The following is a 27414-nucleotide window of genomic DNA, read 5'->3' as shown; positions in this document are numbered from 1 at the left end:
ATGTAGCCTTTTAAAACAAGGGTCAGATTCAAATAATGGAAAATGACTGTGTTCTCATTTAAAAGAAAACTTAATGTTTAAACCTTCCACCACTCTCTATGGGTGAAATCTGGATAACTGACCTGTTAAATCTAAATTTTATGATATTTCAAAACAGAAATTGGTAAGTGAAATATATCATTACCCAACTTATTTAATTCAGTAGTTTTTAGCATTAAAGAACCCGCATTCATTAAAGGCCTGCTATGTACACAGAATGGTAAAGCAAGTGCTTCTGCCCTCTATTTCTGTCTCCCCAGTTTTACCTCTATACTGTCATTTGCTTCCTCCTTCTCTGGATTCCTCCCTCCTCCCACCCCAAATCCCGTGGGCAGCTTCTTCCTTCGCCTTGCCTAGAGTGGGAGAGCTGCTCCCCACAGTTTCAGAACACAGACAGCGCTACTAACTCCTCTGGTGACTTGCACTAAAGTCTCTAAGGCACAGCCAGCTCCTACTTCCATATGCATTTTCTCAGCCCAAGCGGCTATGAACAGAGTTCTGTCCTCTGCGCCCCCAGATTTCTGCTATGAGGCCGGGTCGTGAAACTGTGACTCGAGACGAGTGAGACAGCCAGTCCAAAGCGCGAACCCGCCCCTCCATCATCCCCAACTCTCCTCCGCCGCTCGCTTTCCGAGCCAAGCCCGGGCAGCTCCACAGAGCGCAGGAGGAGAAGCAGCTGTTCGCAACAGCTGGGGGGCGGCGGTGTCTGCTCCAGGTGGGGACCCGGCCAATCGCCGGCGCCCGGCCCGCCCCCCTCCCCAGCCGGGCTCCGACCCCCCGGCATGGGAGGGGAGGGGAAGAAAGATAGCGGAGAGTAACTCAACACCCAGGACCATCCTCCGCTCTCAGGGCCTGGAGAAGGCGATCGGGAGGAGGGGATCCGCCGCGTTGCCCTCTCCCACCCACCGCAGCCAGCTCAGGGACCACCAGCTCTTCTACTTCTTTGGACACCCACTGGGGGAACCCCGGGAGGAGATCAGGACCCCCGCCCGGGAGAGCTCCCTTGGCTAAACAGCCTACCTTTAAAGCCCCCTTCTTCCCACCCTGTTGCCCGGGGAGGCGTACTTCGCTACCCTCTTGGGCTCCCTGCCGGGTAAGTGGACACAGATCGTCTCTGAAGAGAGATCTGGGTGTTCTTAGGCATCCATGCATCTCCGTATCGTGTACTGATCAGGACGGAGGAGCGAGGGAGAGAGGAGCTGGGGCCGCGAGCGGCGGGGGAGCGGGAGCCGAGCCTGGAAGGAGGCTGCAGCCTGAGCTTACTTACGACTCGGGAAGCCCCAGGACCCTCGGCCGGGCGCTGAGCTCTCCGCCGCTGCCCTGCCGCCCACCATCCCCGACATCCACGCGCGCACGCATACACTCACACTCTCACACACTCACAGTCGTTCACACGCTGCCCAGCTCTCCTCCCCCCGCCCCCCCTCGGCTGGGCTCGCCTTTGGCTGCGGCTGGACTCCAGAGGGTGAGGGAAACGAAGGGGCGGAGGGGGCGGCGCAGCAGCAGCAGCAGCAGCCGGAGCCGCCGCCGCCGGAGCCGGAGCCCGAACCGGAGCCCGAGCCCGAGCCCGAGCCCGAGCCGCGGGGAAAGCGGGAAGATGCACACCACCCAGAAGGACACCACCTACACCAAGATCTTCGTCGGGGGGCTCCCCTACCACACCACCGACTCCAGCCTGCGCAAGTACTTCGAGGTCTTCGGCGAGATCGAAGAGGCGGTGGTCATCACTGACCGGCAGACGGGGAAATCCCGGGGCTATGGATTTGTAAGTGGGGGGGGGAGTTACTGGGGAAAAGGGGGGGGGCAGAGACCTTGGAGGTGGAGAGAAGGGCTGAGGGGGAAGGGGAGAACAAAGACGAGTCCCATTTGCCAGAAGAAACTAGGGATCCCCGACGGGCAGAAGAGAAAAAGGGGTGCCCAGGAAGCTGGCGATTCGGGGCGGGGACCAGGGAGACCTCACAGGCTGAACTGAAACTTTTTGAGACCAGAGGGAGCGGGGGAAAGGGAAAGAGAAGGCCGGTCTTCCACCTCTTGGGGTTCTCTAGGGAGAAGCTAGGGGAGCTGTCTATGTTTTCGTAGTGTTTAGGGATTTGGTGTTGCAAGGAAAAAAGTTAGATTCTCTTTAGAAGGAGGGGCGTGAAGAGGAAGCTGATGATCAGGAGCCGCTACCCTGGGAAATGGCTTTTCCTTCGTTGATGGCTTCAAGTTTAGCTGTCCTATGGCTCTGGAAAAGTATGCTCGTCTCCTGGCGATGCCGATTGGGTCAGAGAGTGGGCACTCCAAAGGAGTTGCTGGCTGGCTGGCTGTCTGTCTGCCTTCCCAGTCCCAACTTCTCTTCTCCACCCCCATCCCCTGTTTTTCTTTTCTTTTCGTTTTTCTTTTTAATCTTCTATAAAGTAGGTGCTTTAAGAGAACCGAGTCTTATGGCTGGTTTCCAAAGCAACATTTATGGGGGGGGGGGGCATATCTAATTAGGGTTCAGTTTACTTATGCAGTCAAGGTCAGTAAATTGCCTAAAGTTAGAGAGGTCACAGAGCTCCCAGGCAGAACATCGAACAGTGTATTCTGGGAGAGGTTGGTGCGTAAGGATTTCTTCTCTCTTAAATGGGACGTTTACTTTAAACAAGTGTTTTTCCTGGCCTAAGGATGGGGACCACCAGCAGTGTCAGGCAAGGGGGAGATCAGAATTCCAGACCTCTGCTTGCTGGGGGCAATGTTTTGCAGACCAAAAGGAAGGTGTGTGAAATGTGAAATGTGAAAGGGCTCCATGATAAAGAAATGCTTGACAGTGACCGCCTGGGTGACTGCTCTGTGAGTTTCCTTTATGGCTTTAATTTGTAGCATTTGTGTGTATGTGTGTTGCTAAGGTCACCATGGCTGACAGAACTGCTGCTGAAAGAGCCTGTAAGGATCCCAACCCTATCATTGATGGCAGAAAAGCCAACGTGAATCTGGCATATTTGGGGGCAAAACCCAGGATCATGCAACCAGGTGAGAGATAGTCCTTCCTGGGCCCTGTAAAGAGAGATATTTTGATTCAAAAGACAGAATCTTCTTCAGGACCTGTTGGTTTATTGTAGAATGGTGCTTTTTATTGATCATTCCATAAAGAAACTTTTTTTTCCTACTTTAAAGATATATGTAAACAATCTTCTCATAAAGGCAAACACATAGATGTGTCTGTAAAAGTATAATCTTAGTTGAAAAAAAAAAGAAATATTATTCCAGATAGCTTTGAATAGACCCAGATTTATAGGTCTTACTCATAAATGAATGACTTGCAATTGCAGTTTATTCTTCTCATTTATCTGCAAGCACAATCAACATGTCCCTTATTTGTGCCAAATTTTTAATCCCAGGCTGGCTACACCTGTCTACCTAATACTCTTCTGGGCTGCTTCCCTTCTCATTTGACATGTGCTTGGGGAATGCAAACTAATCTGAGTTCTAGCCTAAACAAACCATAAGTAATATAGGACATCTGCTGGGGGGGGGGGGAACACCTTGTGTATTATAAAGCAGAAGTGATTATTTGATAATCTGCTATTCGGGATTATTCCAAATGCTGCCTTCCTCCATTTGCATGAGTAATGAAAAGTACAGGGTTCAATATATATGTAATTTTTAAAAAGTAAATTTTGATGTTTATTTGCAATGATTATAAGATTCTAAAATTTTGAGGATAGATTTCTACTTCAATCCACCTACTCAAAAAGACTTTTCCCCTGCCTTAACAATGACAGGTGAGTCCACGTACCAACATAGGGGTAAATAACTGATATGCAAGCAATATGATCAATTTTTCAACAAGAGAAAAGCAAAATGTACAAACTAAATGAATATACATATTTCTTAGAAAAAGAAAAGAGATAATCTGTTTTATTGATTTTTTTTGAAAAAAAAAGTTTTTGTCTATAAACTCTACTCTTGATATGGTAGAGTGTGATGAGTCTGACTCTTGACTCAGAGGACCAAAGGTTCAAAGTCTGCTGTGGCAACATACTAGCTATGTGGCTTTAGGCAAATCACTTTGCCTTCTTAGGTCTTAGTTTTTCCATGTGTAAAATGAGAGAGTTTGATTTGATGGACTCTGGTAAACTTTTGAGCTCCAAATCTTTGATTCTTTGACTTTTAACATGCATAGACCTTTACATTAATATGCAGTTTAAAAGAGTATTGCAAACATTGAAACTCATAAATTTAGAATGCTATAGGATAAGGATATTTGTGAAAAAAAATTCAACCTGAGATATTATTATTGTGCTTAGTTGAATTCAGAAGCACTATTCATTGTAGCATCCACCTGAGGTCTTTTACAGTGTTTTTATGTCAGCGAAACTGTTCATAATGAATTCTCTGCTTTCTCTCAGTTGTATTCATTTTTCATCATTTATTAAGTCAAAATCCAAACTGGTGTGCTATATGAAACTAAAGAACTTCTTTAAATGTGGGATTATAAGTTTTTCCCATTCTTCAAGCATGGTTTTTCTTTTAAAAAAAAATTACCTGACTTTAAATTAGTGCATCTAATGCAAATATAAAATGAAAGCTATTCTTGTATATGTTATGTATTGTAGTAATATGTAACTGTTGGAATGTTCATATCAAGAATGAAATATATTTTGTTGTTAGGTTTTGCCTTTGGTGTTCAACAACTTCACCCAGCTCTTATACAGAGACCTTTTGGGTAAGTCAATCAAACAGGTTCTCCAAAGTACAACTATATCTTCTGTTATCCTGCTTTGTCACACATGGACAATATCATCCTGCCATTGAGTTTTCCTGATTTTTTCTTTTTAAAAAAAAATCCCTGTTTTGCTTCTTGATGGTGATGCTATAAATGTTTTTAGATGAGTCAAGTTATGTGATCAAGTATGCAGTCCTCCAATCCAGACACCTCTTGAGCTTATGATAAAAAAAGAGGTATGACTTGTGTACAAGACCACTGTGCCCCCATCAATCTTCTAACTCTTCAGCTTGTCTCAATGTTATTTATCTCTTTCTAATCTGACAGGGATCGTATACAGTTAAGCTAACTGATCAGAAGGATATGATGATAAGATGTGGAATAGTTCTGTTTGGAATTAAACTCTGTAACCAGTAGACTCAAACACACAAGCTAAGATGGTGATTAACGATGCATGTATGTTGTTGTTGTTTTATTTTCATAATAGTCAATAGACCTCCGTGTGCTTTATTTTATTTATTACAGTAATGAAGTGGTGTTGATAGCTAAACGTGTGCTTTTTATTTAATTGAAAAGAGCTGTAGTGAAAATTTGGGGGGGGGGGAGTTCTTTTCTTTTTTTTTTTTTGGTTTTTGGTGGTGGTGTTGAGGAGTGTTGTTGACTTTGACTTTGCCATGGGGAGCAAAGGGTCTTTTTTTTTCCTTGCTTTTAAGCTGTAGCCTGTGACTTCCTCTTAACCATATTTTTTTTTGTAGTGAGTGCTAAAATGTGTGACTTCACTATATAAGAAAGCAGATTCACTGCTTGCATGTTCTATTTCATGTGTGGTGGGGAGGTGTCATTCTTTTCTACTTTACTCTTTTTCTTTTTTGATGGGTATGAGGACCTGTCTCTTAACAATGTATGTCTGCTTAGGCTTTTCTAACTTGGAGCGCCGATCCTACCCATCAGATTTAATAATCAGACTCTTTCTGAGAATAGTAGCACTAAAATTCACTTCACACATCTAACTTCAGGAAATCCTACCTGTATTTCTTGTATCTCTTGATTTTGTTCAGCAATATTCTACAACTCAGTTGCCTGTTTTCCCCTCTTCCAAATAGTGTGTGGTACTGATGCTTTCCCAGATAATTTGTTCTGATTACTGTATTCTACATTCTCTGTACTATATCTAGCATTTTGTGTGAATGCCAGAAGTTAAATTTCATAAACACATCAGTTGTTTAAGGAGCATTGCGCCCCCCCCAACTTTTTTTTTAAATGCCTAATCTTAGTTTACTGCATTTGTGTGGCCTGAAGTGTTGGAATCTGACTGCCAAGTTAGTTTGTGCCTTCTATGCTTCCAGGTGTATTCAAGGATGAATCAGCTGACAAGTCGTACTTTTAGTGAGTTTTTCTAGCCCTCATCTTTATCACCTGTGGGCCTACTCTTTTATCTTTCTTTCTACCAAAACTTGTTTTATTAAAAAACATAAATGAGAGGAGCATGAAGTAATTGAAAAGTGCCTTATTATACTGATAGCTAGTAATCGATGATTTTGCATCTTGTTTGAGGATCAGTAAAAAAATAATGAACTATATATAAATATATATATTTTACATATATTAAAAACTTCTTGTGCATATGGCTAGTATCTCTACTCAAGTAGTAGAGAATTGTGAAATAATTCATCATAATTTGACAGATATTAGTCTGTCACTTAGAAATATAGTAACCTATTTAGAGGTAAAACTTTATTAATGCCTACTAGATATGCCACACTCTACTAGAGAGTAGATGATAACTAAGATGTTTAAGGCATGTTCTGTACATTCAAAGCCCTTATCATTTGTTGCAGAGACAAAACTAACACTCCTAAATCATTTAGTATATAACAAAAATGCTAAATTCCATGGCATGTGTGTACTCAAAGAAGTAAGGTCATTATTAGAGAAAGTCTTGAAAAGGGCTCTGTGGAAATGATGGGATAAATGAATCCTAAAGGATGGGTAAAATTTAAATAGAGGGGTTGGAGAGGGAGATTTCAGGGTGGGGATTGGAGAACATACATTAGCAAAGGGGCCGAAGTGAGCTCTGGTGGCAATAAGGAAACCAACTTGATGTTAGCAGATCAAAATACTGAGAAGTCATGAGAATTAACTTGGATATCAGAATTGTGGTGAGATTGATGACCTTAAAGTTGGCTTTGAATGTGTTAGACATTAGAGAGTCATTGTGTCATCTTGAGCAAAAGATTAACAACATGAACTGGAGTTGAAAGTGCTACATAGAAAATTTAAATGCAACACATTTTCATTTGCGAGTTTCTATTTTTTACATCAAATATTAGATAACAGCTTCTTCCCAATGGTTATTAGTTGTAAAAGTCACCTATTAATGGGTGAATAAATTATTCTATTTAACATAAGTTAATCCAATACAGTAAATATTCATTAAGCACTTACTATTTACCAGACACTATGCTAAGTACTTATTTACAAAGGATACAGATTCCAGGTAGAATTGGTCTTCTTAATTCAGTGATCTAATTGCTTGTTCAAGAATTCTTAAAATTTTAAATAAGCTTGTTTTGTTTTTCAGTGAGTGGTCTTTTATTCTAAATACTGTGCCTTGGATGAGGTTATTTCAAATTGTTTAAGTGATGCATGGTTTTTGTTGTAAAAGAAGGTTTTGTTATTGATTATATAGTTTGAGGCAATAATAACTTTACCATTTTTATTTGACATTTAAGTAGTTTCAAATGTACTGTGAATCAATAAATACTAAGCTCCTGACTAGATTTGGGACAGTAGTCTCATGTATGGAAACATGTGAACTCCTTAGAACAGTGTTACGTTCTTTTTTGTTTGATTTTACAATAATGTTTTATTAAGCTTCTTTTGGTTTATGTTTGAGGAAGATTTTTCTTCCTGGGACCTTGGAGAGGTGGCACTGAGGATATGTATGTGCTGTGAGTAGAAGAGTTCAGAAGTCTGTTGTCAAAAACGTATGCATTCCTTTATTTTTACCATTCCACCTGGGCCTCTACTTTCCATAATTGTACTGGGGAAGTGAATTAGTAGAAATATAGCCAAAGAGAAGTCCACCATACTCTGTAAAAGGCTCCCCAGTCTAGAAAAGGGGTTCTCCTCAAAGGGAGACTGTTGCAAACTGTTATTCAATTTTACCTTCCCAGGTTGATTTTTTTTTAATTATTTATGATTCAAATGCACTTACTAATTCAATTCAACAAGCATTTATAAAGTATTTACTATGTACCAGATTCTGTATTAAGTACTGTAGTTACAAAAAAAAATTCAAAGGAAAAAAGAAACAGTCCCTGTCCTCATGGAGTTTAAATTTTCCCCCAGTCTTGAAAGGCTTTACACCACAATAATTCATACACTGTCCAGATTCTTCATTTTCCTTCACTTGCTGTTCACCAGCAGTCTGATGCAGATTGCTGACATGTGTTGAGACAAGTTTACTTACTCATTGGCATAATCAAATCAGAGAAAAGCTGTTCTCAGTGGTAAAAGATTTTCTCCAGAGACTGGAATACTATGGGACTCCCTTTGTAATGTAATTCTCTAAACACATCTCTGTTCCTTAAAAGAGAAAAAAGTTAATAACCAGATGCAGAAAAAGCAATTCTTACGACAGACTCAAACCATATTCCCCAAAAGCAAAAATCATTCAAGTTATAACCTAATCAAAGTTGCCTACGTAATCACTACTTCAGCTAGGTCTCTAGTAATCCAGTGAGGTTAATGTTCCAGTATTGTGAGATCTATGCTTACTGGCCTTTACAGCAAATACAGCAGAGTTTTCTTTGGCCTTATAAAGACATTTTACTCTGCTTGAAACCCTTGTCTCATGACATGATCAAAAATAGCCCACTGCAGGCTGCGCTGTCAATCAACCATGTAAAATAGCATGATAGTGAAGAGTTGGTAGAGACCAATATAATGGAGAGAGATCCAGAGGGATAACATTTCATAATGCCAATGCTTGTTACTTTTAGTGAGGTTAGTTACTTAACTTAGAAAAAAATTACAAGAGTATATGGGCAGGGCTTTGTGTTTAGTTTCTAACAGTTAAGAATATCTTTAAGTGTCCTCTGGAATACATGATGACATAGTTGTGTTTGCATAGGGAAGGAATTACAAGTCTAATAAAACTTACCATATTCTCACCATTAAAATAAGTTTGTTTTGTTTTGGGGTTTTTTTGTGCTTTGGGCTAGCATAGAATAACTACTGGTATAAATTCAGTCTTTCTGTGAATGTTCATTAGCCTTGGTCTCACATGAGTATTGCTTAAGGGAAACGCTGAAAAATAAAGGTGAATAATACAAATATGATTTCATCAGTTTTGGGTTCTAACATTAGAATTCTTGAATAGCAAGTTTAAAGACAATCATTGTTTAATTTTTCAACAGATTTGGTTTATTTGCTAAATTTTAGATGGAATTATAGTGCAATGCCTATAGTTATCTGGAGTGTTTTCCACTGATGGTCATATATTTGTAGGTGTATTTTAGTTTAAGATTAATTAAATTTCAGTACTAAGAACTGAGATATACATTTTTTTGCAACTCAAACTTTTTAAAAAACACATGAACATAAGTGAGATAGGAGAATGTATGCACCTTGTGTATAATTTAAATGGGTGTTTGATTTCACTTGACAGACTATATCTCAGTTTTTGTATGGTGTTATATAATAACGGGCTTCATTTCTACAAGTAAATATGAATAGGGTGACCATTGCTATAAATGAATAAAGCCAAACCTCTTTTGATTTGAAGAAAAAAATGGAGAGTTAGTGAATGTGAAAAGAAATATCTTTTTTTATTAGATGTCATTTTGTAAATCTTTTTAAAAACTTATATTTTATATTTTAGATGTATTTAGTTGTAACTCCCTTTTCCTACTCCCTCTACCTCATCACCTCCCCCAGCCCCTCTGTCTGTCTTGCATAGAGATAAACAAGCTGGCTGACATCAGTTGCCTGATAGTCAAACAGGTTTGATTGAACCTTGTGTCCTTACAAATTTTATCCTCAAAAAAAAAAAAGTGTGCTGCACATCTACTTGGGAATCACTGCAATGAATGTTAATAGCATTTCTGTAGCTTCCCACAACAGCCTCTTATGATAGAGTGAGCTGCACTATCGTTCGTTTGAAAAGTGTGATTCTGCCGTGTTTACCACACCTGTGAACTTTTAAAGTTTTTTTGTCGCCTGCATTTTTTATTTTTATTTTTTTATTTTTAATAAGGGTGACTGAGGTTGCAGAGAAATTAATGTGTGCTGAGTCTGCATAGCAATTTTAAGTAGGGTTGCCATGATAATTAAACAAGGTCCAGTTTCCAGCCTAAATATTTGATTGAAATATTCTTTAGTGATTTGGTATTGGCAAACTAGATCTCATCCTTCGGACCTGATGGCAAGGTACCTTTTTAAAAAAAAGTCCAATGTTTGCAGCTGAGAATTTTTCTAATTGCCACGCTCTTTTTTTTCCTTTTATAGAATACTTTTAATTTTTTCTATATTGTAACTCTAATATTTAAGATGAGAGCATTTATTAAATGCATTTAAAAAGAATGTGGAAATCCTGAACCTTGACTTACTCCCTTAACTACTGATGAAACTGTTAATTCATATTTGGTCGTATTGAATAAACAAATATAAATAAGAATACAGTCATGATGTGTTTAGCTCCAGTTATTGTTGGCTTCTTTTTCTGAGAACTACATATGTTTTGGGTTACATCCAGAGTGCATTCATTGGACTGCTAGAATGTAGCTATTGTGGCAACCCTATGCTCATAATAACCACTAAATTTTGAGTTTGTTTTACATTTGAACAACAGATCTCCTCACACATAAGCGCTCACTGTGATCTGACTTTCTTTTCTATTTCTCAACAGGATACCTGCCCATTATGTTTATCCACAGGCTTTTGTGCAACCTGGAGTTGTAATTCCACATGTCCAACCTACGGCAGCTGCTGCCTCCACCACACCTTACATTGATTATACTGGAGCTGCATATGCACAATACTCAGCAGCTGCAGCAGCTGCAGCGGCAGCAGCCTATGACCAGTACCCCTATGCAGCGTCTCCAGCTGCTGCAGGCTATGTCACTGCTGGGGGCTATGGCTATGCAGTGCAGCAGCCAATCACCGCGGCAGCACCTGGGACAGCTGCTGCAGCAGCGGCGGCGGCGGCAGCGGCGGCAGCATTTGGCCAGTATCAGCCACAGCAGCTGCAAACAGACCGTATGCAATAATGAGTGACCAGCCATCTGAAGAGAGTTGAATTTCTTTCTCTATTTTTCCCCAGCCTTCCAGTTTTAAGTAGATAATAAGGTGGTTAACACTAACTAAGCAGCTTTAAGAAAAGTTATGCTACTACAAATCAGGAGATTTTTATTCCACTGTCTTTGTACTAGAATCATGTTGCTATGGGGGAAAAGGGGTGAGGGCCAGGGGAGTGGGAGGAATTAGTTTCAGAAGTCAATCCAGGAGACACTGAATAAACAATGCACTGCCATGGAAAGACTATAGGAATAACAATAGAACTTCATTTGACAAAATAAAATAAAGAATTTTTTGTTGTTTTTTTTAAATAGTATCAGGGAAGCAAACTGCCTTTTTCAAATGAGAAAATGTTGTTTTGAAAAAGTTAAACCAGGGAAAAGAAAGCAGAATGAGCAATATGTAGCTTATATAACATTTCAAACATATTTTTAAAATAATTAAAGCACTGACTGTCATTTCTAGTTTTCACTAAGGCCTACAGAACTTGTTCAAGTAAAGAACGTGATTTTCTTACTGTCTCATAATGGGCATCGAACAATCCTGAGGAGCATGGCCGCTTGGTAAAAATGGTGGACAGGCACCAAAGCTATTTTCTCATCTGTCCTCTGGATGAGTGGAACTATGGAACAAGTGATGTGGAATTAATGGGTGCAACAGCTGTACAGACAATCAATAACACAGACAGTTCTGGAAAGAACACATCACTTGTGCTTGTTTGATGAGCTTGTCACATTCTAATCCCTCTCCCCATCCTGTTTCAATTTTGGGAAACTTTTAACTGCTGGTGTCAGCTATTCTGATTCTGAAATAGGATCAGCCCTTTACTACAACAGCCTTCTCTTTCTATTTATTATGTTGACTTGTGGCTTGTGAAAAAAAGGCAGGAAGAAGTTTGCAGAATTTGAACCTTTGAGAACCGTCTTAAGGAAATTTATTTTTTCCTTTTTTAAAATGATTTATATGACTTTAGTATCTATTACAGAGTCCTATTTAAAACTATTTATTAGGGAACTCAGTAAATAAGACAACAAGATTCCTGAGACTACAGTTCTTCAAGGGTTAATGATATGTGGTTTATACTGTGCCTTAATTGTAATGCTATTTAAAAATATTTATTTTGAAGTTTTACTATGCTGCACTCTAAAGAAAGGAACTTTAGATGTGACACTGTAAAATTATGTATTCATCTCATGGCATAAATTATTTAGTAGGTTTAGATGTAGCATATTAAATATTAACCTATTCAGCTAAAGATGTTGACTTAGATTTATTTAAATTCAGTATGTGCACTGTATGAGAGGGTACTCTTACATTTACAGAGTTTAGGTTTTTTACAGGATGTATTGATAGTTTCATACTGCTTCCTCTTCAGTATTTTGCTCATGTAGATTTACTTTCCTGGCAATTCATTAGTCCAATTTCCTCACTATTTTTTATGTAGTTTAAAATGCTGCTTTACATTTTTCTCGTGAAACTACAGTACTTGCAATTTTTATTCTTAACCTAAATCAAATAATATTTTACACTGTATTGGACTTTTTATACTTGAACAATTTCATACAAGGGAAGACAGGATAGCATTTTTATGGACTTTATCCATTGTCACTGGATTTATTTTAAGTATTCAAAATACTAGCCAGTGTTATGTAATGTAGACATGACTCTCCTGTGCATATTATTTATTCAGTATGTATATTGCTTTATAACATTTCAGATCTTCTAAACTATTCACTTGTGTTAAATATAATTTTTAAAATCTACTGTTGCATTGTCTATAATTATGCAATAAAAGTGAAGAATGTCTCCTTTTAACTGGAGTCAAGTTGTGATTTATAGCTAAAATTCCTAGTGATCACACAGCTTCCCAAAGACCTGACTTTGGTACACTGGCATAAATTTCAATAGCTTATTGTCACAACAGTCTTCTTAGCAAAAGATGGAAGTCAAATCCCATTGCAGCAAATGCTAATTTGGATTGTTTGATTCTGAAATTTTGTTACATTGAATTTCACTTTTAAAAGGGAAGGGGCATCATTGACTGGACCTTAGAAATTTGGATATGTAGAGTATGGAATGACTATAAAGAGATCAACTTTACAGAATAAAATTGAGACTCTAGTAAAAATGAAGAAATAGGTGCTGGTAACGAACAACGAGTCTCCAATTAGATGTCCACTATCTAGTTAGGATTTTTAAAAAATCTGACTCCTTTGAAAACATTGTTCACTAAGATTTGGAATATTCCATTTGTTGATGTGGACTTTTTAGGAATTCTATTAGGGAGACAGTAAGGAGAAATCATAGGATAGTACATTTCCAACCATGAAGACGTATAGAGATTTTAATCCAAATCCATCTTTTTGTCTTAAACAGACATTAAGGAATATGCCCAGCACTATATAAAGTAGTTCAGGGATAGTGCTGGGAACTTAACTCAGGTTCTCTGTCTTGAAATCCAGAATCATTTCTATAATACTTTCTTACACTCTAAAATTTGACTTCAAATTTTGTCTCTATGAAAATATGGACTTGCTTTGTTCATTGACCTTACAGTTAGGATATTCCTTTGAGTGCTCAATATCTACCATATTTTGAACTTGATATATTGCTATATCCAGCATTCTGTGCTTCATTAGTGACAAGTAATTGAATTCTATGCAACTTGATCTGATCAAGTTTTTTTCATTACTATTACCATCATGATCTTCACGCACAATCATGTCATTTTAGAGTTTGAAAGCCTTTTAATAGTCTATTATATAATAACTGTGACTTAGAATCTTAATAGAGCCATTTAGCTAATTAGATACAAAAATGAGTCAGAAATAACTGGGTTCAAATCCTGATTTAAAGATGCCAAGCTTTGTGGGAAACTGATGTTATCTAATATAAGCATGGCTCCTATGTCCCATGGGAGCTTACTACACTGATGAAATTATAGATCTCATTAAAAAAAAAAGATTTTATAGCAATTGAATCTTACACACAATCTTACACTCAAGTAGCTCTCATCTAATATCTTTTCTTGTAATCTGATAAAGACTTTTGGATATCCTCACCCATTGATCAAACTATGGCTTGTTTACTTTGATTTCTCAAAATAAACTTGTGTCTTATAAGCCATAAATTTCCAATCTCTCAACTGACACATAATTAGATTCAAAAATTGAGAATGGAGCAAACTATTGTGGGGGTAAGAAATTTGCCAACAACACATTAGATATTGATATTGCTATAGCAATTTGTTGTTCATTCATGTACAGTTCTTTGTTATACTATTTGGGTTTTTCTTGGCAAAAGGATTGAAGTAGTTTGCTGTTTCCTTTTCCAGCTAAGGAGACTGGGACAAAGTGACTTGCACAGCATCACACAGTTAATAAATGTCTGGGGTCAAATTTGAACTTGGGTCTTCCTGAATCCAGCCTTGATGCTCTAGTCATTGCACCACCTAGCTGTCCCTTGCAAAATATTAGACAATGATAATACTATCTTGAGCATTTGAAAATGGAGAAAAATATATTCACTAAGTTCCTCAAATAGACACTGGAATTATCTGAATTTATTGTTGTTAAAGTACTTTAGTCATCCTGAAGAGTGTAAAATAAAGTCTTACGTCAATCTCCCTATAATTTTATTTTTTGTTTAATTTATGCCAAGAGAAATAATTAAACTGAGGTAAGTTAAAAGGTGGTGAAAAAGTTTTGCAAGCCCCTCTTCCCAAATTCACATTTTCTAAACCTAGCACAAGGGAGAGGGAAAATACTATACGGTAAGGTTGAAATTTGCATTACTGCTGTGCTAAATAATTCTCAGTAAGTGTGAACCCAGAATTGTATTTGACCTCTTTCATAACAAGAAGTAGATTTTTATGGAGTGTTGAATAGTATATACAATTGCCATTACTCTGTAATATTAATCAAACTCCTGACCTGCAAACTCTTTAAAAATATAGAAGGAAACAGGGAGTGGCAATGATGGCGAATTTTTTAAATGATGTAATCAATATTTTGTTCCTCTGATTAAATACATATTTATCAACTACCAGCCATATGCAAGATTTGGGATACCAGGTGATATTTATTTCTTTGCTGTCATCTGCTCTTTCTAGTTCCTGGTAAAATTCCAAAGAGATATTTGAAATGAGGAGAAATTAAGGTTGGAGAAGGTGCTAGAAAATTATAAAATTTGCTTTCAGTCTTTTTATTCCTCAAACAATCTCAGCATATTTCCATGAAAAGTGTAACTTTGTTTTTTGCTCATGCATTCAGACAATTCAGAAATGGATTCATTTTTGGTTCTTATCAAAAATCAAATATTTGGGAATTTAACAATGTTCTTGGTTAAGTAATTTTACATCTCAGAGTTTCAATTTTTCAATATGTCAAGTAAGGGTGTTGATATGTGCCCCTCCCTCTTTCAAAGATTGTCATCACTTCCACCTCCATCATTTTACAAAAGAGGAAACTGAGGCCTAGAGATTAAGTAACATGCCCAAAATTGAACCGCTGACTTCAATGCTCTGTCTTCTGCATCATTAACATATGAAAGAATCTTGTAACTCTTGGAAAGAAAAGCCTATAAATAAACAACATTATTACAGAATCTCAATTCTTTCAATTTTCCTGCAAAATATTTGTTTATTCCCTAACAATGTCTTCACAAAGTCTAATCTCATGAATTTTCCCTCCCCCCCCAATTTCTTTGTCCTCTGACAGAATGACCTAATCCAGCATGCTACCAGAAAACTATTCATATCTTTTAAAGAAATTGAAGGGTTTTTCATTTTGCCACAGTTATAAGTAATCTTTATTTCATTATAATACTGAATGAACATCAATTATTTATTATAATCTTTATTTGGTGATTCCAGGAATGAGTTCAAGAAAAGCCAAATATCCAAAACTGACATATAATAAAGTTGTATCATTAAATATATATTAAACTATAATTTTTCTAAGTAGGAAAGTTAATCTTTTTGCTTTATTTAAACTATGTTCATCTGTCAACAGTTTATTTTTGTTATTGTTTTTGGTCAACATTAATCAGAAAGGAGCCTTCTGATATTACTCAGATGGGGTAGGAGGACTGAAGAGCTTAATTGGAAGGAGATATACTTTTCAGTACTATAATTTCATTATCAGTTGCTTTGGGGGTGGCTAGGTGGCATAGGGGTGGCTAGGTGGCACAGTGGATAGAGCACTGGCCCTGGAGTCAGGAGTACCTGAGTTCAAATCCGGCCTTAGACACTTAATTACCTGGGCTTCAGCAAGCCACTTAACCCCACTGCCTAGCAAAAAAAAAAAAAAAAAAAAAAACTAAAAAAACCCAATTGCTTTCATGAATTGGTGGAAAACAGAAGAACCTGGTGTCCATGGAGGTCACAAAGAGATGGACATAACTGAGTGACCGAACAACAAAAGAAAAACTAGTTGCTGAATGTGGTGTGTGTATATATATATATATATATATATATATATATATATATATATATATATATATATAAAGTATGAATTGGACTATATGACCTGTGAGGTCTTCCTCATCTGAAATTCTATTAGTAATCAACAATAAATAAATCATAATAGGATGAGAGCAATATAAAAAGAGATGATGAGAAAAGAGGGAACCTAGATCAAAATAATTTGATAAAAAAGTATTATTATAGGGGCGGCTAGGTGGCATAGTGGATAAAGCACCGGCCTTGGAGTCAGGAGTACCTGGGTTCAAATCCGGTCTCAGACACTTAATAATTACCTAGCTGTGTGGCCTTGGGCAAGCCACTTAGCCCCATTTGCCTTAAACCTAAAAAAAAAAAAAAAGTATTATTATAAAATCAGTTTATGCTATTTTTTCTAGGTGCAAAGCAACTGACAATCTGTATTGTAGAGAAAGTTTCTTCATTAGAATTCTTTTGCCAGTAAAATCATAGATCTCAAGTTGTATTGGTTAATAAAGAATATCATCCAGATAGATGATCAGAAAAGGCAGATGGGCTGACCATATAGTTGAGAGAACAAGAGACAACACCAACCAATGCATGTCGCTCTTTTACCTCTGTAGTCCTGAAAGACTTCAACTCATTGCACAGATACCTTAGAGAGGATTTGTGGGAAGTCACTGACAAAATTCACACAGGATAAGATTGCAAAACTAGAGTTTTAATCTACATTTTTGAAAAGCATATCTACATCAGTGAGATCAAAGATGCATTGAATTACTGAAATCTAACAATAAAATGGAGTCACTCAAGGACACATCATGAGTTGGAAAAATTGTGAGGGATGGGGAGAATTTGAAGATGAATTCATGAAAATTAGAGCTGAAAAATGCCCGAGAAGTGATAAGTGATCTAGTCCTAGATCCTTAATTCTATTGAAGGGCTAGAGCAATTAGGTGTATGATTTTCTTCTTTGTTTACAAAGAAGAAAATCATACACCTACATTTATATATACATACATATATATATATATATATAGAGAGAGAGAGAGAGAGAGAGAGAGAGAGAGAGAGAGAGAGAGAGAGAGAGAGAGAGAGAGAGAGAGAGAGAGAAACCACATGAACTTGTTGTAAAGAAAATTTGATAGCCATTAAAACTTTCCAAAAAGGAATGGGTGATCTTGAGAAGTTGTGGTTTCCTTTAAATTCTACGTAAAATTCTATGAGATTATCTTCACCTTATATTGTATATATCTTGTTGGTTGCATACCACCTCCCATTAGATTGTGACCTTTTCAAAAGCAGTTTAGCCTGTATAGATTCTGAATAGATACTGATTGACTTATTGATTGATGGATGTCCCTCTAACTCAAGGTTTTTAAGCAAATGTTAGCTATTTGTCCTAGGAAGGACAAATACTAAAGCTGAATCTTGAGTGCTTTTACCACATAATGAGAAGTCAGAATTCACTGGAAAAGAACCTAATTTTATGAAAAATTGAAGGCAAAGTTAAAATGGAAAGGCAGTGGATAAGTGTCAAGGAAGCAATGGACGTAAACTTGGACAGATTTCAGGAAATGGTGGAAAACAGAAGAACCTGGTATCCATGGAGGTCACAAAGAGATGGACATAACTGAGTGACCAAACAACAAAAGAAAAACTAGTTGCTGAATGTGGTGTGTATATATATATAAAGTATGAATTGGACTATATGACCTGTGAGGTCTTCCTCATCTGAAATTCTATTAGTAATCAACAATAAAAAAATCATAATTCTTCACTTTTCTGATTAAGTGAAGTTTCTCCTCAGTAGAAATTAGCTATTCTAGATTAGATAACACAAGATTATAGTGACTTTTAGTCTTCAGGACTAATGTGGACTAATTTCCCCCCCCCAATAAACAAAGTTAAGAATTCACCCTTCATCTAGTTGACTCCCTTGCCCTTGTTCATTAACAACTGCTTTTCTGAGTTTTCATTAAGGTTAATGTACAGTCTTCATGCTACCCTTCCTTTATTATTCAATCAGTGACTCCTTCTCAGTGATGGTTTTTGCAAGGCAAATGGGGTTAAGTGGCTTGCCCAAGGCCACACAGCTAGATAATTATTAAATGTCTGAGACAAGGCTGGTGCTTTATCCACTATGCCACCTAGCCGCCCCTCAGTGATGTTTTGAAAGCAATCAAGCAGTTAGCATTTTTTAGTTCCTCTTTAGATTTGTTATTAAATGTATTCTGATACTTATATGGCATCTGAGAAAAAATTAAGGTTAAAGGCAATTGTAGCAGAAACTTTCCTAAATTGTAGTGACAGTTATAGACTGCAAAGTTTATATTTTGGGGGGGAGAGGAGAGGAGGAGAATGCATAGACTTGTTTTTAAATTGTCAGTTTTCAGTTTAAAAAAAATATTTTTTCCATCCCATCTCCTCCAATATAAAAAGGTAAAAGAAACCAAAGCCTTTGTAACAAATATGCAGTCAAGCAAGAAAATATAAATCCCATAATGTTATTGCATAAAGTATCCTCTTGATTTCACTCTGTATCACCCCATACTAGTCTACAAAATAGCATATATATATATATATATATATATATATATATATATATATATATATATATATATTTACAGATGAATACTTTTCTTATTTGATCTCTTTGAGGCATAGTCTGCAAGGATTTAGCCTTCTATTCTAAACACTAGACAAAGTTTTCATTTTTAGGAAAATTTTCATCAGTATCTCAGAAATATATTAAGGTTTTAATACTGACATCAATCCAAGGCCATTTAAACTTTGCTCCTCCTTTATCCACATCAACACTCCCTCCTCAATGTCTCCTTTAGTTTACTGCCTTTTTTGAGTGTTCCTGGATTTCTCAGAGATACTAACATTTATAAAAATGCTTAAAATCACTCACTTTTCATACTTATCACTGAAATCTGAGGGGCCCCAAAGGAAGTTAATGGACTCAATAGAAACAGTCACAGAGATTCTATGGCAATGCTTTCAGGAGAATGTATATGGAGCTAGGACCTTTGTTTCATGCAACACATTAGCATTTTTTGTTTAGTAATAAAAATTTTGTTTAGTGATTTTTGTTGATATAGGAAACTCTCAGGAGAGTTCTACTGATTCTCTACAAATGAGGGATGGCATCTTTTCTTCAGTTTGTAATCTTACAAAGGTACAAAGAGATTATTCCCTTGACGATATTGAAGAAAGAGGGAAAAGATCCACATGTACAAAAATATTTATTGTAGTTTTTTTTAAAGTTGGAAGCAAAGACCCAGAAAATGAAGTTGTGCCTATCAGCTGAGAATAATTGAATGAATTAACATAGAAGAATGTAATGTTTAGAGAAACTTAGACATAATGGATAGAAAGTAAAGTAGGACCAGGAGAATAACTTAGAATATAACATTGTTTTAAAAATACAGAGCTTTGAAAGACTTGAGACTTCTAAACACTTTAAAGATCAACAATGATTCCAGAGGACTAAATATAATGAAGGATGCTACCTACCTTCTGACAAAGCAGTGATGGACTGAAGTTGAGAATGAGATACACATTTTTTGTGATATAACTTGTGAATTTGTATGTTTTTATGTTTATTATAAGAATTTTGTTTTTATTTTTTCTTTTTCTAGTGGAGAAGGAAAGAAAATAAATGCTTGTTAATTACTATTATTTTTTTAATTTTAATTTTTTTCTCTCCCCTTTACTTTATTGCTCACATGAGTCTATATTTTGTGGGGGGAGGGGGTATTCTGTTTACTCTTAAACAATAATATTTTATTAATGTATAAAAAATTATTTGTACAAAAAAGAGAATAAATAATATTAAAAAAGGAAAAAAGAAAAAATTAATGAAAAAAGGTACCTAGAGCACTAAGGAATTAATAAACATGCCCAAAGTTATATTACTAGTATGTTTCAGAGATCAGAGTTAAACTCTGGTCTTCCCAATTCAAAGACTCTTTGTCCACTATACCACACTTTTTTTTTTTTAGATTTTCTTTGCAAGGCAAATGGGGTTAAGTGGCTTGCCCAAGGCCACACAGCTAGGTAATTATTAAGTATCTGAGGCTGGGTTTGAACTCAGGTACTCCTGACTCCAGGGCCAGTGCTCTGTACACTGCGCCACCTAGCCGCCCCTATACCACACTTTCAAAAAAAATTAGTAACAGTGCTGTTAATAATAATTGGTATTTCATCTTGATAAAGTATCTCTGGACTCTGAAAAAGAAATAAAATAGTTCTAATTCTGCTTTGGGGTAAAGAAGAAACTATTGGGGAAACAAAGGCCAATAAACATCAAAGTTTCATAGGTATTTTGTTGGAGTTAAATGATTCCAAACATGTTATAAATATTACTATCCTTGTTCTATATAGGTAGAATTAATAAGAACTTTTAAAAGCAAAGAGAAATAAATCCCAATTTCCTGTCCACTCTGTTGAAGTGATTTGTCATTAATAGTCTTGTCGAGGGAAAAACATCTCAAGTAATAAAAATTTTAAATTTCTACTTAAAAATCTGAGACTATCAGATGGGGGGAGAAAACCCAAGATAAAGTTAGAGAAAAGGTTCCTAACTTAAGATCTGTGAGGTAAAATACCTATCATATACACACATCTACACACACACACACACACACACACACACACACACACACACACACACATATAGTTCTAGATATAGATATATAGATATCTGTATTTCAGTGTAATTGGTTTACTTCATAATTTTATATATTTTATTTTATGCATTTAAAAGCCTTTATTCTGGGAAGAGGTCCATAGACTTTACCTGATGGTCAAAGGACTCCATCACACAAAAGGAGGAAAAGAACCCCTGGAAAGAGTAGGAGGTATGATTAATTTTAGAATGAACAAACACACCTTAGGAAAAACCCCAAGAAGAAAAAGGAGGAGGAGGAGGAGGAGGAGGAGGAGGAGGAGAAGAAGAAGAAGAAGAAGAAGAAGAAGAAGAAGAAGAAGAAGAAGAAGAAGAAGAAGAAGAAGAAGAAGAAGGAGAAGAAGAAGAAGAAGAAGAGCACAGAACTTGGAAATGACTCAACAGAGAACAAAACTCCTAAAGGCAAGACCTTTGCCTTCTCCTTAAATATGCGTATATCCTAAGTGTACTGGGGTCTTACAATTCTAGCTTTTACAACAGCTGTTTTCCTTATCTGCTTTGGCATCCTTTCTTCATCCTACACAAAGCCACTTAGATCTCATAACAACCTCTGCCTGAGACTGCCATGTCTTTCAGCTGCTTAGAGGCCACATCCTTTAAATCTCCCAGCTGCCTCTCTTACCTCTTAGACTCTTTTGCTGTGTGTGTATTTGTGTGTGTGTTTGTGTGTGTGTGTGTGTGTGTGTGTGTGATCTTCCCCAGCTGCCACTTTTGGCTTACTGGTTGTCTCTCAGTTCTCTTAGAATGAGATATTTTAACATGACTGTGTGGGGAAAGTCACAGTTAGAACAATGCATTTTCAAAATTACCCCAGAACTCTATTCAGAAGAATTTTACCTCAGCTTTCTTATGACCAGTGCTCCATAAGTCAACCCACGAATTTCTTAAGAACTTTAAGATACCACAGAGTTACAAACAAAGAAACTTGAGAAGCCCACATGGCACTAAATTGTCCAAAATGAAGAGATTTCACTGCCTTTGAACTATAGAATCTCTGCCTGCTCGGGTCTCATGGAGTTTATGTAACACCCTCTCAGCTGGATAAAATGCTAACCAGCATCCCCACTGTGTACAGAAATGTAAATGCAAAAAGCTGTAAAAAAATCATATTACATTTAAAACTCTTTCACTCCTTGTTTTCCTGCTTCTTCTCTAACCTCCAGCTGAGTTCATCTTCCATAGTCACTGTGATTGCTGTACCACAGGGTAATTCTGAAAACATTTTTTGAGAGATGTTATACATTTTCGAGATTTTTTCTTTGTTGGGGTTCATGAATAGGAACATAAATAACATCTGGAGGTTATTTGCTAACAGTGGTTTGATATACCTCACAAGGCAGAGAAATCAATGTTGATTGATCAATCAGTATTTGTTAAGCTCCTATTATATACTTGGCACCCTGCTAGGAGTCAGGCATTCAAAGACAGAAAAGAAATAGTCCTGGCACCTAGGGAGTTTATATTTTGTTGAGGAGACAGATACACACATAGAAGTACATACAAAATAAATATATGGTAATTTATTAGAGAGAGACACCAACCACTGGGGGTGATTAAATAAAGGAAAGTCTTTACTTGAGCTGAGTTTTGAAGGATACTAGAAATTCTAAGAAATAAAGGTCAGGAGGAAATATATTCTAGGCATGGGAAGAGATAACCAGTGAAAAGGCATGAAGATGATAAATGGAATTTCATCTGTGGGGAAACTTAAGAAGACCAGTTGGACTGGACCACATCATATGTGAGTAATTATAAAATAAGGTGGTGGTGGTTTGTCCTTTGTTCAGATCAAGATAATAAGATTAGAAAGAGAGACTGTAGCCAGGTAAATATAATGACGGGCCATTGGCAAAGTTTCTAGTCTCCTAACTAGACATAGGATGAAGGCTTATTGTTCTTCAGTTCCTTCTCAGGAACTCAGCCCCCAAGGCTACAAAACACATATTTTGTTTCCCTCTTATTTCCATTCCCTATTGGATCATCCATAATCCCTTTTCGAGGTGAATCCAGTCGTTTTTAATGAATTTTTTTCCTTAAATTTTCATATTTAATGATGTTGACATGATGTTAAGTATTGACCTCTGACCATAGTAGAGTAAAAGATTACTTTCTTAAATTCATAGAGTGATAGCATTTTATTGAAAGAGGGTCTTTAGAGATTTAGTCCAACTTGCTTATTTTATAGTTGAAGAAACTGAGGTCCAGAGAAATTAAATGAAATTCACAGAACATAAGGTAGCCAGTTAGTGACAGAACTGGACTAGAACCCAGGTCTCGTCACAGTCCAGGGTTCTTCAGATAATTATTACATCTGTGATATACAAAGACTAGGGACATATTCAAACCACAGTAGGGCCCAAAGTACCTAGAACAGTGCTGTATTTATTTAAAAGTTTAATAAGTGTTTTTTTAATTGAATTTTTGAATTATAGTTTTGATGGGTCATTTTCTTTAAAACAAATAATAAAGTTTACTGATTCAAATGGCTTTCTGTAAGTTTAATTTTTTAGTAACTATACTTTGTGGGTCTTTTGGACATAATTCAGGTTGTTAGGGTAAATCATCATCATTATCATCATCATCATCATCATCATCATCATTGTCATCATCATCATCATCATCATGGAATCAAAAGGGAACTTTTAGGGCCATCTGCTGGTTCAGCCTGAACCTGAACAAAAATCTCTCTACTACCACAATTGTGACAAATGTTTACTCAGTCTCCATTTAAAGACTGTTGGGTAATAAGGAAATCACTGTCTCCCAAAGTACCCAATTCTCTTTTGGGACTTCTCTAATTTTTAGAAAGTTTTTCATAATATAAAGTTAAAATTTTCCTTTCCTCAACTTCTACCTCTTGCTCCTGGTTTTGCTTACTGGGACTAAATAAAACATTTCCAATGTCTCTTCTACAGTATGGCCCCACAAATATATGATAACAATAATCATATCCTCAAAAGTATCTAAACATCCCTCCTCACCATCCTGTCTTCCTCTGCTACATGCTTTCCAATTTGTCAGTGTCCTTCATCATAATCAAAATTGAACAAAAATTTTTAAAATGAATAAATGAATGAATATAGAAGGACTATCACCTTTCTTTCTCTGAAGACTGTGTAATGAACATTGACTTGGGAAGACTTTGAAAGATAGTGGAAGAAAAAATAGTCTGATATATTGTTGTCTGTGGAGGTCACAAAGAGTTGGACACAACTGAATGACTGAATAGCAACAACTAAAATTATTTTCTTAGTTTTTTTGTCTGACATATCTCACTGTTGATTTATACTGAATTTCAAATACATTAAAGCTCCCAAATCATCTTCATTTAAACTCTCCTCTAGTCCTGATCATGTGCTTGTGTGGTTGAGTTTTAGAATGTAACTGAAGGACTTTATGCTTATACTTCTTAAATTGATTCTTAATAGTCTAGTTCCAATCTAAACTGATGAGATATTTTTGGATCTGAATTCTGTCACCCAACCTCCTAACTATTCCTCTCAACTTTATCTCACCACCAAATCTGATAAATCTGTTATCTATGCCTTCCCCTCAGTCACTAATAAACATACTGAAAAAAGTCAGTATCAAAAGATCTAGAGCAGATGGGTGGCATAAAACTCTAGCAGGTCTGAACCAAATTATAATGTAATTGGGAAATGTTTAACAAAATAAAAATACATTAGAATATAGATGATGTATAGATAATATAGGTAATGTTGTGGTTTTATGGCTCAATATGTGGCCTAGAGGGATCCATTTCTACTTGAATTTGAAGCTCTAGCGTACTCAATGAGGGACCTCTCTTCACATTGACATTGAATCTCTCTGTACTATTCTTAGGGTGACCCTATTCAACTATCTCTTTAAGAGCTACTGTCCTGATTCCACTTCTCATTCTCCAGACTTTTTCTCTCTTTTTTTTTCCACCAGCAGCCTTTTCACTCTGGAGATGACTCTATTCTGCAGACCTTTCCTGATTGGCAAGTCTATCACCATTTCATGAGATGTTGAGGCTATGCTCACTTCTTTCTCGGTCTTCACTTCCAAACTTTTCTACCTCTTCCCCAGCAGCCTTGCTTCCACCTTATCCCCATTTCAAGTTCCCTTTTATGTGTCACTTCTTCCATTAGAATATAAGATCCTTGAAGGTAAGGGCTGCCTTTTTTCATATATTTATATTTCTATAGCACTGTGGTTGAAGAAAGTTCTTAATAAATACTTATCTAGTTAGCTAGTCATCCATTTGTCTATCATCTATCATTTCTCTATCATCTGGTTATATCCATCATCCATGAGGCAGTCAGGTGGCCCAGTGGATAAAGCTATGGGCCTAGAGTCAAAAAGACCTGATTTCAAATCCAGTCTCAGACATAAACTATGTGACCCTGACAAGTCACTTAGCCTATTTTGCCTCAGTTTCCTCATCTATAAAATGGGAATCATAATAGCATCTAGCTCCCAGAGTTGTTGTGAAAAGCAAATGAAACAAATTTTGTAGAAGCTCTTAGCACAGTGCCTGGAGCATAGAATCAATATAAATATTTCTTTCCTTCCCTATCAGCACCTCATTCTCATCTCTCCATTTTTTTCAACAAATTCTTTCCACATCAAGACTTTCCTCATTAGTTTTGCTCTGTCATGGGTCAGCATTAGAAATTAAATGGAATTTGAAGGGGGGATTGTGGAAGTCACAGATAATATGCAAAGGCTAGCAGGCAGGATACAATGTTTAGAAATGCTTAAATATATAAAATAAATGTATTTGATCAAACTGAAATTTTACAATAAGGCACTGCAAATACCCCATATAAGAAAAAAAAAGAAAAATCAGACATTCTTTGAAGGAAGAGAGGGGCAAAAATAATTTTTAGATTGAAGGGGGCACTATATTCTTAATCAGTGAGATGTAGAAGGGATTTTCACAGAATCACAGAACTTGAGAGTTTTAAATTACCTTATTAATCTTCTAAAAGTCACCTCCACTGTAAAAGTCTTTCGCACTATGGAAAATCCAATACCTGGTCATTCAGCTTCAATTTGAAAACCTCCAAGGAACTATTTCTTTTCAGGGTAGGTCATTCCACTTTTGGTCAACTTTAATTATTCAGAAGTTTTTGGGGGTTTTTAGGGTTTTTTTCTGAACATCAGGATTAAATTTGCCTCTTTGCAGCTTCTAGAATTTGCTCCTGGTTCTACCCTCTAAGATCAAGTAGAAAATTATTCTTCAAAAATGACAGACCTCCAAATACTTAAAGTTTAGCATATACATCTCCCCTTCTTCTCTGGAGGCTCTACAGCTTATCAATGTCTCCTTAAACAGTGCTACTAAGAATGGGAAATAATATTGCAGATAATTTTTGTAGCATGCCATGGTAAAATATAGATACATTGTTAAAAACTTTCATCTGAACAAGTAGTCTAATAAGCCTGCAATAAAAGAAATGAGATTTGTCTGGTATAACTTGTTTTTAACAATGTCATGTTTTTGGATGATTATTTCCTTTCTAAATGTTGACAAATATCCATTTAATAATAGGTAATAGTGGTTATCCTTTCTGGATACTATTCTTAGATTGATGAACCTTCAAGGACACATATGTCATGGATCCCTTTCAATAACGTATTTGCTATCACTGGAGCTGGTCCCCTTCCAGTGGCATGTGCTTTGGCCCTTTTTGGTAGGATCCTTGAAAAAGAACATCAGCAAAAGGAGGCTCATAGTTAGTTCTTCATATGCACACTCCCCTGGAATTTGGGGCTACATAAAATAATTGGCCATTGTGCCAAAAATAGCTGATTTATTAGAATTTAAAAGAAGCAGTTCTTTGACAGGACCCTTTGCATTTTTTTCTTGGATTTCCCATCATGGGAAGCAGTGATAGAATTTCCCACAGCCCTTCATTGTGGCTGTTCTTATTTAGCAAGAAGAACTGGTAGTGACTAGATGAGATTAAAACCATATTGAATGGAGAAACTAGATGGTTCAGTGGATATCCAAAGCACTAATCCTGGAATCAGGAAGACCTGAGTTCAAAATTATTCTCAGACTTACTATTTATGTGATCTTGGGCAAAGCACTTAACCCACCCCAATTGCCCCCCCCAAGAAAAAAGAAAGAAAAGAAATTGTATTGAAAGATCCTATTGACCTTTTCTACTCTGAACACCAGTAATTAACCAGCAATCTTGAAAGATGGGTTTTTTTCAATTCTGGTGGAGCTACCTTGGGAGTCCAGAAAATATTTTTTTT

General features: G+C 36.7%; 1 protein-coding gene across 1 annotated transcript; it reads left to right on the top strand.

Annotated features, from left to right (window-relative positions):
- Window positions 1-859: 859 nt before the first annotated feature.
- Window positions 860-15747, top strand: RBM24 (RNA binding motif protein 24). The gene is made up of 4 exons (XM_074207233.1): window positions 860-1804; window positions 2907-3030; window positions 4672-4726; window positions 10638-15747. Exons 1-4 carry the CDS (start codon window positions 1637-1639, stop codon window positions 10996-10998), a joined length of 708 nt encoding a protein of 235 aa, XP_074063334.1. The 5' UTR covers window positions 860-1636; the 3' UTR covers window positions 10999-15747.
- Window positions 15748-27414: the final 11667 nt, after the last annotated feature.

The sequence above is a fragment of the Macrotis lagotis genome, chromosome X, assembly GCF_037893015.1.
Source record: "Macrotis lagotis isolate mMagLag1 chromosome X, bilby.v1.9.chrom.fasta, whole genome shotgun sequence".
Classification (NCBI taxonomy): Eukaryota; Metazoa; Chordata; class Mammalia; order Peramelemorphia; family Peramelidae; genus Macrotis; species Macrotis lagotis.
This window is presented reverse-complemented; position numbering and strand designations above follow the sequence as displayed.

Excerpts from the sequence above, each read along its gene's own strand:
- RBM24 (XM_074207233.1), top strand. The coding sequence starts at position 1,637 with ATGCACACCACCCAGAAGGACACCACCTACACCAAGATCTTCGTCGGG. Across the intron at positions 3,031-4,671 it reads ACCCAGGATCATGCAACCAG|GTTTTGCCTTTGGTGTTCAA; the intron begins GTGAGAGATAGT and ends TTTTGTTGTTAG. Across the intron at positions 4,727-10,637 it reads CTTATACAGAGACCTTTTGG|GATACCTGCCCATTATGTTT; the intron begins GTAAGTCAATCA and ends ATTTCTCAACAG.